At 43.5% G+C, this 17,353-nt stretch overlaps 1 protein-coding gene across 3 annotated transcripts in view; it reads right to left on the bottom strand.

Annotated features, from left to right (window-relative positions):
• Positions 1-17,353, bottom strand: part of grin2ab (glutamate receptor, ionotropic, N-methyl D-aspartate 2A, b) — a 63,327-nt gene that overhangs the window by 35,344 nt on the left and 10,630 nt on the right. For all 3 annotated transcript variants that reach the window (XM_029850526.1, XM_003972340.3, XM_029850527.1), the window contains exons 3-4: positions 13,695-13,919; positions 13,463-13,621 (exon numbers count right to left, since the gene is read on the bottom strand). In XM_029850526.1, coding sequence (XP_029706386.1) covers positions 13,463-13,621; positions 13,695-13,919 — 384 coding nt within the window. The remainder of the gene's footprint in view (positions 1-13,462; positions 13,622-13,694; positions 13,920-17,353) is intronic.

The raw sequence follows: 17,353 nt of genomic DNA, 5'->3' as shown, positions 1-17,353 counted from the left end.
CTGCTCTTGATGCTTAACCGAAACGTTTCATCATGCTCAGCTTCTGGGAAAGAAGGCCATGAATTTCACTGTAGCGTCAGTTTTGAAGGTGAGTTTCCCAGCTGCTGTCCACAGCAAAAACGCTCAAGGTCGTAACAGAGGTCGCTGGCTGATGGAGTTCAGAAAGCTGCCACCGTGTGTTCAGCAGGAGAGAAAACCCTGAAACTGCTCAAGCAGAGAAAACGGATTCTTCCCAATAATATACGTAGATGTATTTATATATGTAAATTCAAGGTAATTATTTAGCTGCCTGCCTTTTCTAAATACAGTCAGAAAGTTCTCAGATCCTTCCAGTATTTTAATATTATGTTGCAATAAAGAAATACAGAAATAAATCTCCCCTCAATGTAATAAAAAAACACACTGCCATAAGTATTCAGACACTGCACTCAGTATTTCATGGAAGCACCTCTGGCAACAATTACAGCCTCCAGTCTTCTTGGGTGTGATGACACAAGCTCTGTGCTCCTGGATTTGGGGATGTTCTTCCATTCTTCCCAACAGATCCGCTCAAGCTTTATCCTCTTCAGATCTGGGCCTTTATACGATCCTGCCTCTGAGCTTTGGGGGCAGTTCTGTTCACCTCGTGCTTCCGGGTTTCACTCTCTATTTGTCTCGCCAGCTAGCATGGACAGCTGGGTGTGTGTGCAAATGAGGTCCAATCAGTTGAAGTTATTGCAGGTGGACTCTAATAAAGGTGGAGAAACATGTCAAAGATCATCAAGGTCATCTGTCATTGACAGATTTTCCAGACACTATGTGAAAATGTAAGAGGTGTGTGTGTGTGTGTGTAGGGGGGTGTAACGTCTGAAAGGTTTCCAGCGGTTCATCAGTTGCCTGCCAATGCAAACCTCTGTGCACTCTAAGCTGATGTAAGCTGCAGACTAAATAAAATGTCAAAGGGGATGCAAGAACAAATAGTGAAAAGGGGCTTTGTTGTTTGTTCAAATGGAAATCGTGCGCACACGGAACGCGGCTCCCTGTGGCATTTAATTGATAACATTGCTGCCTTAAACAAATCTACTGCTCTGCTCTTTTCTCCGGCCTTTGTTTAATTTTCATTCTTTCTCTCTTGCCGTGTTTTTCATGGGGTTAGCCAGCATGCCTTCGCTCACTGAATGGGAACGCTTGGTGAGCTCGGAGGGAAGGGATAGGAACCGACAACAAAAGGATATCGCAGACGCTTCCCTTCAATTTCCCATCCCTCCACCTTTTTTTGTGCTTTTTCCTTCCTCCTCCCTTTTAATGTATTTTATCCGTGAGAAGTACGATTGTTCATGCTCTTTGTGTGTATTTACAGCTAATTACTGAATGTGTATTTTATGTACAGCTAATTACTTGACTGAATGTGTATATTATGTGAAGGAACGTAACAGCTACGTCTGCATGGCATACATGGTTTGTTCTTTCTGTCAGCTCACCCTCGTGCAACAGCAGGTCCTGCTATAAGGAGAACCCAAAAATGACCAAAGAAAAAGTTTTCATCAGCATTTTCCACTTGTTTGCGCTTCAGGAATGATAAATAATGCATTGCGAAGCTGTGGCTTCTGGTCTCCCGAGCCCTAAAACTTTGTCAAACACTCCCCTAACTATGACTGATGGCTTCTACGCCTGAGGCTGTAATTGGCTTATCAGACAACTGAAAGGTACCGGAGGTTATTTGCTCTGGAGAATGCAGCTCTTTGTTTTTGTTTGTGCCCCAATTACACTGATTGAGTGTATCACCACTACATATGTGCAGCTGCAAGAACTTTTGGACAGGATGCACCTCTGTTTCAGGCAGTTAAGTAATCGCCAATTTGGATACAAAGATCTGTCCGACAAAGTTTGCTGATGGGCAGTAAAAGCGACAACTATATTAATCTGCATTAAAAGGAATGCTAAGCTAGCAAGCTGCAGAAGTGGATGAAATTGACCCAGAGCTGAACCCGGGTCAGCCCGACTGCTAAAAATCTCTCAGGCCTGTACTTAATCCACTACACAGCTCGTTTCTGTCGTCTGGAGGCTCACACCAGCACGTCAGATGGCCTGTCTCCTCCGATCTTTGCTGGAACGAACGGGCCGACAAAGCAGGGAAAGGAATTCTAATTTAGAAACAATTAACTGAGGACAGCCATGTGTGAAGTCTTGCACTTCAGGATTTTGTTGTAGATTTCTACTGACAGCCTGCCAGTGTTGACACTCACGTTGGTGGGAAATCTGATGAAATTTTGTCGACGGGCTTCCGACGCTCTGTCTACAAAGGTAAATGAGGAAATAACCACTGATGAATATCTGCTGAAGTGCTGAGGCTGTTCCAGTCACCCTGGCAGCATGCGCTCGCTCTTGCCTCTTCAGCCGCCTCCTGCTAACAAATAAAAAATAGCTCTGAGAAGCCATTTTTCTTGCGGAGAGGTTTAATGATGGGGCGAGCCTGCGTGGTGATCACAAAGGCCCCCTCCAGTAAAAAAATAGATTTTCGCTTGTTAAAATGGTTGAATGTGAACATGTCACAGTATGAGATGTATGTGCCAGAGTCTGGAATTACAAGGCTGTTTCCTTCAACGGAAGTGTAAATCTTCCCTGCATGGACTGAAATAAAACCCCACTTTAAGAGCCAGGTCTATGAACGGCATTTTTCATATCACAAAACTAGCCCTTGCTTAATAATCAAATGTAATGTGGATGCTAGCAGCCCCAGTGCACAAAACATTGATAACAGTCAGGTATTCCGTTCGATGTGGGAGGAGAAACGGGTGCAAAGAGTCTGTCTTGTATATCCACACAATAAAAAGGCCTCCATTGGGTTCATCCTCATCCCCGTGGTCATCAACGCTATGATGATTGCCATCACAAGCATTAAAATAATCTCTGATACCAGCGTTGAACCATCATAATAAGCAACCAAGGCTAATAAATAACAACTGTGGTGTGAGAGGCTGTTAAGCTCATTGTTCTGACAAGTGTCACTGACACAATATTTGCTCATTTTCTGTAGCTGCCCAGAGAAAATAGTCATTACAATAAATGCCAAGCAAAAGCAAAACAGAAAGGTTGCTCCATATTAACATCCAGAAAGGGTCATTTTGAATCTAACCATACATTTTTTGACCAGACTGCAGGATGCAGAGTTGAAAGTCCACAGTGCAGATACGTATATGGCACAAAAGCAGCTGTTGGGTTTAAAATCCCTTTTTAAAAGACCCACTTTAATGGGAACAAATGTGGCCACGTCAGACTAAAGAGATAAAAAAAAAAGCCAATAATGACCAGCAAGGATGACTAAAAAATGTCGTACAAACCGAGTGTGGGTTGAGAGATTGTCTGTACATACGTTCCGGCTCCTAAAGGGTTAAAACTGTCTAGCAAGCACACACGTCTCACAGAGGAGAATCAATAAGTTCTAAATTGAGGTTCCACCTCCAATCTAAATTGTGTTTTGCTTATTGTGGCTTCACCTGGATGTTTGACCTTCAACAGGCAGAATTAATTACTAGAAGCATTTGATATTAGAAGGCGCTTTCAGGATGATGCAGGATGAAAGGTAAATACGAGAAAAGTCTTTTTAAAAAAATAAAGAATTCACAGCTGCCAGGGAACTTTCAGAGTTTCTCGGGCTCTTTCCTTGTTGCCACCAGGTCAGGATCAAGGTCGGCACGAAGCCGACACGTCTGCGGGGCTGACAGAGACGACATCACCAAAGACATCACATCTCCTCATGTTTATGCAAATCCCACTGAAAACACCTGCAATCGTGACCACGATTCCTCTCCAGAGAGGCGACGCGACCGCGTTTACATCCTCTTCAGCTCGTTCTCACGCCTGCTGCCTCCGTACAACAAAACGCTGCGCTGCCTTTTCGCTGCAGCTCTGCATCACGAATCGGGTCTTTAGGATTTTAAAAGTGTCGGAATAACTGCATTTCACACTTTGCAGGTTTAATGTAGTCGACAGAGCTCGAGTGGGCCAAAGTGGGCCGACAGCTGAAATAAATGGTGTGTGTGTGCGTGTGTGTGTGTGTGCGCGTGATTATCTGCATTCTAAGTTGTGCATGCAGACTGACTGGAGCTTAAACTTGGGCCAGGTTTTTAACAGACCCACAGGGCTTTAAAGTCAAGATAGCTTCCTTCCTCCACTTCAGACCTCCGGCCGATGCACACAGCAGCACAGACACTTCTGCATCACCACACCGGGATCTGCGTGTCGGGTGTAGGACATCTCCCTGGACGATGGAACAACATAAATTAGGGAGGTGTTGTTTTCCCTCCACTGTTTTAAGTGTTGTGTACCGACATAACACTCAAAACAGTGGAGGGAAATCGTCCTTCCCTTTTAAATTTAGACAAACAAAATTTTTAAATCATCGCCGTTTTGCTTGGAGGAGCAAAACGTCGACCTTGAGCTTAAACCTTGTGCAAAAGCATTTACACATTCACGTAATGATGATATAAACGTGAGTTTAGCTGGGCTTACCCCTGAGTTCTCTCCAGACAACAAATCAATAACAATACTGTAGCTTTTAGCGGTGCCAAACACCGAAAGCAGCAGAGAAATCTATTCCAATCTGAAGCTTGAGGGAAAGTCTACGGACAATGCAGATAAAGACTGCTTGAACGGTAACGTTTTACAACTGTGACGTGTTCTAAGCCCGGGACAGTGCTGTCTACACTCTTGCCCCGCACTCGAATCAGTCAGTGTTAATGACGTGATTTAGCATTGTGGGGGCTGCCCCGAAGTCTGTGAGGAAAACAACAGAGCCGACTGACAGGAAAAGTCAATTTATCCACCTTCTGACATTAGAACATAGACATGTTTGTGCCATGCGGGCAACACTCTGGGGCAACTTGGGTAAGAAGAAGAGACATGAAAATTGGTCCAAAGCTGTTGAAATTTTTATCACTTTTGCACGCGGACGGCCTCTTGCATGCATGAAACAGAACTGCAATAGCCCCAGTGGCGTTAGAGCTATTTACAGTGGAGATGACACATGGGCAGGCAATATCAAGAATCGCCTTAAGGAGGCTTCTGGGAGTGATGTCAAGAGGCAGGTTGTAGAATTCATGTATGAAACTGTCTCTATTAAGAAAGAGGGCTCAAAAATGCAGAGGACACTTGTAGGGTACGCTTAGGGAAGGATGCACATTTCCTGTATGACTTCAAATAATAGCTATTATAATTTTTTTATTACTGCTGATGTAAAGCCAGTTTAACAGTTAACTGTCAGAATTGTTTCCCTTTAATCTTTGCTGATCTCCATCCCAGAAACAGACCAGAAAGGGAAACTGGGATTGTCACTCTGGAGCGTGCGGAGTAGGAGAGAGAAGAGTAAATGTTTGCATTATGTTTATTGGGTTGTCACAAACATGACTCCTAATGAAAGCTAATGTTATTCTGTGCTGGATGTGTACATGGACCACTGTTTACACAGTTTCTAGAACAACGTGATTAGATAACTACATGTCCCTTCCCAAGCATTTCTATTCTGCTCCCCACCAGCAAATGCGGTCTTTACCAAGTCAGAATATTTCAGGAAAAGCCGCTAAGCCAGGGTTTGGGTTTTTTTGTTCTGAGGTTTAAATTTTGAAAAGGGGCAACCTCCGCACAAGCTACTGGAGGAAGAGGGGTTGAAAAGACAGAGAGGTTCCTGTGCGGGGAAAACAAATTAACATATGATAGAAGACGAGAGATCAGACTGTTCACGACGATAAATATAATACTGCGGCGGCAATAATGGCGCAACGGACTTTGATGCTGACTTGGGAAGTTTTGCTGAATACTAAACCTGACTCTTCCCAGCTAAGCAGAGGGGCCATGCTGTATGTCCAGGATATGAAACATATCTTAATAATTTGGACTTAGTAAGACACGGACGGCGTCACGCTCCCTCTCAGCTGTTTAATATTAGCCAGGGAATTAGAGGGAGCGGAGCCCGGAAGCTTCGACTCATCGTTGGCACGAACAGGCTTCGTGAGGCTTCGTCACTGTCCCGGCCCATCGTCAATATGGCTTCCTGCTGAATGACTTCTGCGGCCAGCTTTTACGTAGCACAACACCTCACTTGTGTATTTCTGCCCCTGGAGTTGTTGCACCAGAAACATTCCTATTTAGGCTGAAAGTTCTCCCAATTCTCCATGTCTGGCACATTTAGTTTATTTATACGGCTGTTATTTGATGTGGTCATTGAACCAATTGGCAGAAATATACCTTAGGTTTAGTAGGCTGTAAAGAACGTTGACATTTCCAACCAATCAACTCTTTAAAAACAGCATTTAGGTTCTTTTTGTGCTGCCGATAATAGTTTTGTTTAGAATCACATGCCAGAACTGCCTAAAGGTGACCTATCAACTGCTATGACCGACAAAAAAGCGCGCGCACACACACACACTCTCTCTCTCTCTCTCTTTCACACACTCAGGTCACTGTACATGGACAAGCTTTCCCCTTGAAGCATTTTTGAAAAGGTTTATAGAATCTGAAAATAGCAGTGTGGTCTGTGAGCACAAGGATTAAAAAAAGAGAGTGCTACTATAGAGCCGTTGTGGTGTGACATCACACACACACCATGCAGAGCACTGCCATTGCAATCGTATTGTGCTCCCCAACTGGGGCGTGAGAGAAGGAGGAGAGCAGGGGTAGTGATGACAGAGGAGGAGGAGAGATAAGGTTGGCAAGAAGCGATGAAAAGAAAAGGAAAGGAAGACTAAAATGTAAAAGGATACAAGATTTTTTTGTGATTTGTGAACGAGGCGCAGGGGCGAAATGAAGACAAATAGAGGCCTGGTTGGTGCGGGGGCCCCTGCTCGCTGTGTGCACTCGTGAGGTTGAGTAGACCTGACTGTTGACAGATCGGAGCGATTCGAGAACGCTCAGGCATGTACGCTTTTCCATAAAATCACATAAACACAGGTGTGGAGGCAGCAGGTCCAGCTAAGGTAATCCTCTCACTTGTAGGCACCTAGCAACAATCTCCTGCCGTTCTGTCACACAACAAAGACAGATCCCTCTGCTGGGGCAAGATTGACGTCTCCAGCAGCTGTTGACAACCAGTAATAAGTAAGACCAGCAATAAGTAAGACTGTAAACAGACAGACAAATAAACAACCTGTTAATAAAACATATAAGCCAGAAATATGCAGTTAATTTGGACGAGACCAAACGCGTTTAAATATGTCAGAGGTAGAGCAGATATTAACTGTATTGACGTGGGAAGCAAAGTTTACTCCAGTTTACTCCAATAAAGTTGGATTTAATTTGATGTTTAATACATCAAAGCAGCTCAGATCAATTTGCAAGTTAATGAGGATGTTTGGCCACAAATCTGATTACCTCTCCTGTCTCATATTGAATCTGGACATCTCTCACATTGGCAGACACTTCTGCTCCCCAGTCAAGGCTGTCAGGATGGGTACATCTCAACAGTGCCGATACTCCCAAGGCCCCAACCGTCATGTTTAATTTTCTTTAACACCAGACTAAACTGAAGGTTGAAATTTAATAACAAAGCATTTTATGTGCGTGCACATAGCAATGACCCAACAGTAAAGCCACAGGAATATTTTTCTGATATGTAGGTCAAAGACATGGTTTTTTTCCTTCATCACCATATGAAGCGCAAGGGTTCAAATCCAGAGACATGTTTAAACTTTGGTGGGTGCTGAAGCAGAGTGGGAGTTTATTTTGGGATATTTCCTGTCCCCAATCCTCAAGAACTTAGGGCATTCAAGTTGTCATCAGCATTTTGTACAGTCAAAATGACACACACCCCCACTATAGGCACACAAGTGACTCGATGGGTTATTTCACATCCAGTAACATGTTGTCAGCAATCTTCAGCGCGGGCGATTTTTAAAAAGTAAATAAATCCGACCACTAACTTAGCCATGAGCCTCCAGAAGGTCATGCCCTGAGAAAGAGCCAGGGCAGGTTTTGATTTCTAGTTGAAAAGGGCAATTTGCACCCATGAGGATAAAGGGCAAACAATTCCTGCGACCATAAACGCCAGTGGTTGTCAATGTCAAACTGACATGCATGAGGCACTAAAACAGAGATTTTAGAAGTATAAAGAGTGAGCAGTTGGTTATCCTCAAACCTAAAACTTAGTTACATCATAGGCTGGGTCATTTAATGGCTGTAGGTTTACCCATTGTTCATTCAGCAAACATTTACTGAAAAAAGAGCCCATGACCATGCCATATGTCCCTTTATTCATTACTCTGTAATGACACGTAGCTGACCAGCATCACAATTGGTGTCATTGCACCCTTAACAAACGTGCATGTTTGGTTGATGCAAATGTTTGTGAGGGCACGCTGTCAATGTCATCTGCATATTCACAAGATAAGCAAAAATCTTGTCAATGTATGCGCAATGTATGTACCAGAGTTCACCGCCAGCATGTAGAGTAACTTAAATTGATCACACACTGGATGCTGGTGGACGTACAGGCTTGATGGGTAGGTGAGAAATCATTTTTCTGCTGCTATAAAAGGCAGGGTAGCAACTTTAATGGGAGGTGCTGATCTATGCTAGATGTATTATTAGATGCATGTTTTTCTCTTGAAGCAATAAAGTGTTGCAGGATATCTGCAGCGTTCATGCAGAGTGCCTGAAATCTACAGCAGTGATTGTTTCTAATCCACATATTGTATTTCTCTTATCTATCAGCAGCATTTATATTACATAATGGATACTTCCTTGTAGATGTATCTGCGGCTACCATCATTTTCGGATAATAAAACAAACATCATCTCCAGAGCGTTGGCATCTATTAGAAAGATTGTTTCTGTCATTATCAACATTTGGGTTATAGTCTGGGTGGTAGAAATATGACTGCAGCATAGCTGCAGCTGAGCTGTCTTCAAAGGGGCTGTGCATTAGAGAGAAACCACAACACAAACCCAGAGATGAAGAAATGCCATAAATAGTGTTGGTTCTTAAAGGATTCATGCTGTTTTATGTCTCTTTTTTCTTGAATTGATTTTCGTACTCGCATTAGAGGAGTTTAGTCCTGTGAAATATGACTTAATCAATACTTAAAACTAATGTGTGTTGTACTGAATGGAGCTCATGCCCAACAACCGTGCTCGATGCTGAGGAGTCAATTATCAGAAAGTAAATCTCTTTAAATGGCATGACATGCCATAAATTTGGAAATGTGAAGTCAATGGCAGCTATACAGAACCAGAGCCCCAGAAATGTGCGCAGCGATGAGCAAATGGGGAATATTTGTGCAATAATTCTTGCAAAGTGAAAGAAAAATGTGTTCTAATGTCTTTAAATATTAACTTAACATCTCGTGTGTGTGATTTAGTAACATCAGATGGTGAGAACACAAACTAAATACCTGTTCTCTGAGCGTTTAAAGGAAAAACCACAGTGGCAGCTGGGAACAAAATGCATCCACAAGCATTTCTAGTGCTCGTCAAACGCCAGTTGCGTAGATGTAGAAATAAGCAGAGGAATATAAAATGTAGTGTTTACGCTGCTAAAGAAATCAATTATGGATGAAGAGTAATATTAATGAATACTAAAATGAATATTCCAGTCTGGGTTTCTTCCAGGCTTCTACAGAATCATGTAACAGGAGCAACATCAAGCACCTATAGAGAGGATTTTAAACAATATTTACATAAATATCTGGCTTCAAAAGAACAAAAAACAGCCATTATAAAAATTTTAAATGAAAAAAAATCTACTGGAAGCCAAAGGGAGAACAGCTTAAGAAAAAACTGTACACACTATCCCTGAAAAAGAAAGATACATTTGTTGCACCAAGGCCGTGACTGCAACTCAGTTACAAACAGGAGGTCTCATAAAGATCCAGCAAAAACGAAGACGCTTTTTCAACAGAAAATTCAACCAACTGAAATCACAAGTTGCCCTCAAAAGCTGCAAGAGAACCTCAGCAGCAGGCCGAACAGAACTGTAGTCTCGTTTAGTCACCATAGTAACCATATCATCCCTGCTACTCTCCCGCTTGTCTTTCTTTCTGTCTTTGATACAGACACATAAACCCAGCGTCCGACCTTACATCACACGCTTCCAAGGCCGGAAAGATATCCCAGAAGCCTTCCACAGGAGCCGGGGTTTTATGCCTCCGCTGAGGAAAAACAACCAGGCACAAGAAAGGGAAGAAGACACTGGCAAGATGGAAAAGAAAGAAAGAAAGAAAGGAAGGGATGGAGACGCAGAGAATGCAAAGCATATAAAAGTGAGAGTGTAGGAAGAAATATTCAGTGAAAGCGGGGGAAGCCTGGGAGTGAATGACACAGCAGTGTGTCTCCAGCAAGTGACAGCAGGTGTGGGGAGCTGGGGTTAAATATTAAAGCAACTCAGCAGTGAACCTGGGCAAAAGGCCCCATACCGATATGGGACATCCCGGGTCAGGGCACGCACTGAAATACACACACACACACACACCACAGCCTGTGTGCAGGTACACAGACACTGTGGAAGGGGAGCGTACCAACACAGTGGCAGAGTGCAGCAGAAAGAACGCGCATGTTTAATTCACAACCGTCCATTTCAGCATGTTCGTGTTCTTATACTACGCACCGTGACACCCCCGCCCACCACCACCCCCACGCTCCATCCCTCCCAAAGTGAGATGTAGGAATTCAAGAACAAGGTTGGCGAAGAAATAGTGAGCACATCTGGGGTTGAGATAAAGCCAGCATCGTTTCCCAAAGCGGCCCCTCTGTAATGGAAGTACAACAACCTAAACTAATCCGGTTCCCCTCTTGGGCTTGCTCTCCCATTCTTCCCTCGATATTCCGAGTTCCCTCATCGTGTCCATTCGTCCCGCACTACATCATCCACCTCTCTGAGACAATGCCCGTCTGTTCCATACTAACATGAAAAGTAAGACCAAGACAGAGACGACAGAGACAGGGAGGTGATGGTATATGTAGGTATATGTAGATAAACTGTGAAAACAGAAACTCTATTGATTTAGTCTATTGTCAAAAATGACAAAACCAATTTCCAAATAAATAGTTCAAGACTGGGCCCAATCATCCCTTCTTAATGATGATTTTCAGGGATTTGTATCTGTTGGTCTGATGTCTATAAACATGGCAGCTAGACAAAGCCTTTATTTGAAATGTGTGACATAATCTTGACAGATCTCTTTGCTTAAAACGGCTTTAACACAAAATATTTCACACTTGAACGGCCCACCTTCATCAGTTCAGAGCCCTGGCTTGTCTGCTGATTTGTGTCATCCCGGTACAATCGTTTCCCACCTTTACATGACATAAAACGGAGACGACGCTGAAAAACCAAGGTAATGTTAACCCACTCTGTTTTCACCCAATACTCTGGACCAGATTGTGCCATTAACACAAGATATGTCTGCTGCAGCTGCAGAAAATATCACTCACAGTTATTAGGCTGAACTGCTACCGGAGAACTGCAGTTTCTTTCCATCGTCTAGATTGGTAGCGTGTCCGCGAGAGCGCACGGCCAAAACCTGCACATGTGCATGCAGCCACATTGTTTTTGAGCTAAAAATGTGTGTTGGTGTTTGCGGTTGACGTCATCAGTGTTCATCCTTCAGTGAAATCACAAAGAGGGAAGGATACAGCTGAGCCCGGTGCCAGAGGGTCAGCGTGGTGAGCTCACGCTCACAGTGTGGGTGTCAAGCGCAGAACATGTCAAACATACTAAAAGTCTTCACCTCCATTAAAGTCTTGCATGGTTCTGTCACCAGGAGATGTGACAGTGCCAGGCATGACATTGGAAGGCCCTTACACCCATTGACATTTTATCCAGAAGTGATACTGAATCAAGCTGTTCCCTCCCTCTCTGATCATGTTCTACCATTGGAGGCAACATTTAAATAAGCCGGCGCAGTGAACACAGACACACATGTGCTGCCACTGTGCAGCATTCCTGCATCTCCAGTGGGAATCTGGGCCTAGCCTTTGCTTTAGGCTGGCCGTGGTGCAAGTCCAGAACATTTGTGTTACCAAAAGTCTGTGTGTCTGCAGCCTGCACGCTCCGATGTGCCATTTTCTGGCTCAGTGACTTTCTTTACCTGCCTGCCACTGGGCTCTCTCTGCCCTCCATTTAAACCAAGCAGGTGGTCTGGTATATTTACAGAAAAGTCCAGCCCAAACACTTGTGTGGACGTAGTTGTTTAGAGGCTGCAAACACACACACACACACACACACACACACGTGCTCTCACCTGGGAGAGGCCAAGAATGGCTGCTTGTTTCTGACCACTGAACAGTTCAATTAGAGCCGCTGGAGGTTAACTACTTTGTTTAATGGCACATCAAAAGCAGCATTTGAAGTAATCAAAAATACAATCCTTTTTTCCCCCCCCGTCATTAAATGCTTAGCGGGAGGGGGGGTGACATTCATCCGTTGCTCCTAAAGTTCTGCTCAGCCTCGCTCTCCTTGCCTTTTTCTTTTTCTGCTTTCTCTTTACAAACACGCACGGCAACGCTGTGTACTTCAAAAGGCTGTAGCGCTACAGTTATTGCTTCCTGTGTTTCGGCTGCTGTGCCCTGTGAGATTTAAAAGCTAAAGAACCAGTTGTGTTTTTATCAAAGATGCCTCAGCCCATCTGTCAGTCAGCCCGGTCTACAGACTCAAACTAGAAATAAAATTCTAATCTTCATGTTTCCTCACCGCCGTTCGGTGCATCATAACCGTTGACTGGGTTTCATTGTTTGGCCCGGTTTTGTGAGGGAATGGCGTGGATTTGAATTTAGTTGACTTTTGCTTATCTACCTGCCGGACAGGTCAGACTTCCCGGCCCGCTTCGAGTGCAAACGTCTCTTTCTTCCCCTCCCTCCTGCGTTGCTGAATTATAGTAGTTTAAACATACTTAATTCAAAAACCCACTCATCCATTTCCGATTCAGATTCCATTATTTGTCCCACAAGGGGAAATTCACAGCGCAACAGCAGCAAAAACACGCAGAAAATTGAAATAAGAATAGAAAATATATAAAAAATAATATATATATATAATAATCCAAGATAAATGGATAATCAGTTCACATCCATTTGAAATTTCTTAAAGAATGTGATCAGAATTCATTGCTAGCTGCAGTTTTGCATGATTGAATGTTTCCATTCGATAAAGACATAATAATGTTTGAAAAAACCCCAGTATGCGCCGCATGAAGCCTGCAGGTTTTGGCCTTCACACTGGGGTTTTGTGGTTTAGACGGGATCGTGAGCAGCATTTCAGGTAAGATACACATGGGTCCATGAAAGTCTAACAGACTCTCTAATGTGCTGGGACATCTGAAAGAAGTGTAGGTTGAAGCGCATTACCCATTATCCTGGTATTTAAAGAGGGCTGAGAGGAGGGATTACAGCCGCATAATCTTCAAAACACAAACACTGCAGATCCCAAAAAAGTAGGAGTCTGTTTTGTGCCTTGTGTGTTGTGATTCCAGCCATGCTTTAATGTCATCGTCACTTACCTTATCTGCCATTATCATAGAGGAGCCGCCGTGGACTCCCAGGACAGGAAGTTGTGTCTGGACAGACAGGAAGTCGAGGATCTGGGCGATGGCCTCCTGATCGGTGCCGTCGGCAAACACAATGCCGTGGAGCCGAGTGCGGGACAGAAGCTCACACACCTCGGAGCACAAAAAACACTGCTGAGCAGAGGGTCTGTGTGTGTGTGTGTTAACTAGTGACCATGTGACTCACCTGTGTGACGATGGTCTTTGGGTCAGTCTGGTTCATTCTCAGCGTTACTACGGAGATATCAATCGGATCGCCCGGGCGCCGGGGCGGACGGAGCAGCTGATCAGAAACGTGCCGCGTCTGGCCCATGACCACCGCCACGCTGAGAGCTGGGGGCTTCTGGGAAGCCACAGGCATCATCATCTGGGAGAATAGGAGCAACATCCAGCCTGCTACACCCATCATACCCTGGAAGAGACGGACACACTGCTGAAGTCTGATGCAGACACAAGAGGTGGAACTTCCAGAGAAGAGACAATATACTGGACATTTTATACACAGATCATCTGTGCTGTGTCGTCTGGATCAGCACACACATCCTAATGGTGCAAAGATCTCCAGCGCCAGGTTTGTTGTTCTGTCTGCCTCTACCATGCGGATAGACAGCGCAGACATTTACAGCAGTGCAAACTACAAACGCTGTGCAATTAATTTAAAAAAATGAGTTTCTCTTGATTGAATTTCACTTGTCAAACTGAAGAAAAAAAAGTCATTGCTAAACAAATGAAAGGTGATGCTCTGTTCTGCCCTACTACCCGCGGAACATTTCTACCTTTTATATTCAACTTTATTTTGTGCCATTCATCCAATCGGGCTTAAGGAGATGTACTCCATCTGTCTTGCACTGTCTGCCTTTGTTTGAACAAAATCTATGCCTGTAGGCAATGTTCAAAGTAAAGTGCCAGCTGTTAATGGATAAAATAACCTTAAAATAAATGTGATATGATTTTGCTCCAACCACGAGGCTATGAGGGAAAATGTTCCAAATCGCTGAAGGCACACCGGTGTCTAAATCAATCGATAACATTCCCTGAGATGAAAAATTACATTTATTCCAGCTTTATATTCTATCCAAGAACCAGCTAAAGACAAAAGAGTGAAAGCTGCAGTTCCTGGTTCAGCACAGGCTGCTACCTCCTCCTGTAATGTGAGCAGATCCAAGAGAAGCAGATGAGTGGAGGAAATGCAGTGTGAAACACCCCGGGCTGAGTGGGAGCTAATGAAACCGTGATGTAAAAGTCTACGTTGCATCTCAGCCAGTTTTTTTTTTTTACACCACAGTCCAGCAGAGCTAAAACACACCACAGAAGGAAACAGGAAACCAAACGACCTTTTTCAGATCTTTGACTGCCAATCAGCCTTATTTACTCATTTTCTGTTAAGGTTTATTTTACTCCCTGTTTTCAATCTCTCATTACGGGTGGGTTGGTGTGTGTATCTGATCCATGTCATCTCACACCCAGTCTAATCAGGACAGTTAGTCAAGTCAGTACTTTCCCAGCTTGCTCACCCTGCCCTGGTGCCCACAGACTAGCCTGCAGCTCTAGCAGCACTTAGCATACGCCACGAAATCACACACCGCTACACTCCTGTCCCAGGGAATTAGCATCAGCTCCAACCAATGAGACAAGATACCACTTAGTTTCCATAGAGTTAGCATCAGAGCTAACATCATTAGGAGCCAAAATGGTCAGCTAGAGAACGTCCCCCTGTCTTAATCTTAATCTTAATTATTTGTGGGTAAAATCTGCTCACCCTGGCAATTATAGTCCAGAAGTCAGGGGGTGAGGGGGTAAGTGATTTACACTGTGTTTGCATTTATGGTAATATTCCTCCAAAACTGAACATGCACAAGATTAATAATAAATCAGTTTTCGGCTGCATTATTAGGATTAGCATCTCGCTGACACCAAACAGGAATTTCACACTTTTTTAGGCCCTTTATGAAATATATGATTATTGGGAAACATTTGTGTACACCCATTTAACCCGGATTCCAAAATAATCTCTGAGTGGTAAATTCGATTTTTTATATTTATATGCATTTACATATATTGTTTGGTTCAACAACGTCAGCCTTTACTTTTAAATTACAGTAGTTACCTGTGGGTTTATCTGGATAAATCTATCTGGGCTCAACTTCCTTCTTCCATTCGTTGCCAGTGAAGCAGCTCCGCAGTGTGACGACACAAATTAAGCTTGCAGTTATTTCAGTACCGTTTCCTCAAAATATCCTAAAGAGATACTTCAAATAGCAAATACTTAACCTACGTGGGCTAATAACTCGACTAAACAGCAGGAAAAATCATTTAGTCGCTTCAATTTATCTCAGCCGTGACCGCTGACGCGCCCAGCCTAATTTTCCATTGTCTGCTTTTAATCATCATAATGTGACTGTTCTTGGCTGCATTTGATGGAATTTACAGAAATGTTTGGGTGGATTTATGACCAAGTGTCTGAGATTATCACATCCAGCGAGAAGCGCTTCCTTAAACCACCATATAAAATCTGAAAATCGTTCAGCGATGCCGGAACGACTCGGAGATCCCTGAAGGCTGCCAGGTTTTATCTCTATTTTATCTCTATTTCTTTTCCAATAATACTGTATGTCATGCTGCTCCAGTACCCATCTGCTCCTTTACAATTATTAATTTTATATTGTATTGGGTCGTGGTGCAGCAGCAGATGGTAGCAGTGTGGTTACAGAGGGGGTAAAGGAGGCTGTCCACAGTCTAACAGACCGGAACCCCCGTTATTCGGCAGAGCTGCTGGATTTAGGCTTCAGTTATCACTAACTTCTAATGTGGTGTTCAGGTTTCTTTCCCAGGCTCATGCAGTTTTAAAAAAATGCCCTGACGAACAGGTCCCACCTGCACCACTTGACATAATGGCAGGGTGGTCAGACCCTCTCATCACCTCTGATGGAGGATAATAACCTGCAACTCCGCCAATTTTAAAAGAAAGCTTCCAGATGACGAGCACACCATCGATGTTTCTAAAAACCCACTCGCCTCTGACTGAGAGGCTTTTCATGGTCTCTGTTTTGGCTGTAAATGTGACCCTGAACACCACGGTGACACTCCATCCTTTCAAATCCTGTTTGATCCCTATTAACATTTGCTTAAAGGAAGGATTATTTATGAGTACCCCTAACTTTATAGTAACAATAAAGCTGCAGCCAAGGGCCTACAACAGTTGGCTTCATCTGTTACAGGAATTATCGATATCGTATGACGTCATTTGGTCGTTGTTTCTGCGTGATAAGGTGTTATACAATAGAAGCTGGTGCTCTCTCCACCTTCTCTCCGACAACACTTTCTTCCCTCTGTTTCAGTTTGGTTTGTTAATCCCCGTAGTGCCCTGCACCAAACTCTGAGGGCCAGATTTATGTACATATTTGCACCCGCTATCTGCATAAAATTAGCGTCTGATTTACTAAAGCAGCAGCTAATTATCCATAACTGGGGCTGTCTTTTAGGTGGATTCTGCATGTGGATGTGTTTTCTGTTTGGATGTGAATTGGGGATTCGGTGTGAAAATAGAAAAATAAATCAAGCCAAGAGGAAAAAAAAAAACCAAAAAGGAAATCAAATAGTGAGGCGGAAATGGAGCCAACTTTTCAGAACTTTCATTAAATCTCCAATTAAATGAAACAAAATCATTGAAGTTATGGAACATACTTGCCTATATATTAAAAGTACACTTCATTCCGAGCTTCTGCTGTTCAGTTAAGTCTAAAACTTTCCCCATTGTTGAAGTATTGTTGTTGTTACTGCACTCCTGAAGAAGCTGTCACTCTGATTTCTAAACAATTCAGCTTATCTGCCCTGCACACATTTCCG

This window comes from Takifugu rubripes, chromosome 17 (assembly GCF_901000725.2).
Source record: "Takifugu rubripes chromosome 17, fTakRub1.2, whole genome shotgun sequence".
Lineage (NCBI taxonomy): Eukaryota > Metazoa > Chordata > Actinopteri > Tetraodontiformes > Tetraodontidae > Takifugu > Takifugu rubripes.
Note: the sequence above shows the minus strand (reverse complement) of the source record. Positions and strands in the feature narration are given on the sequence as shown.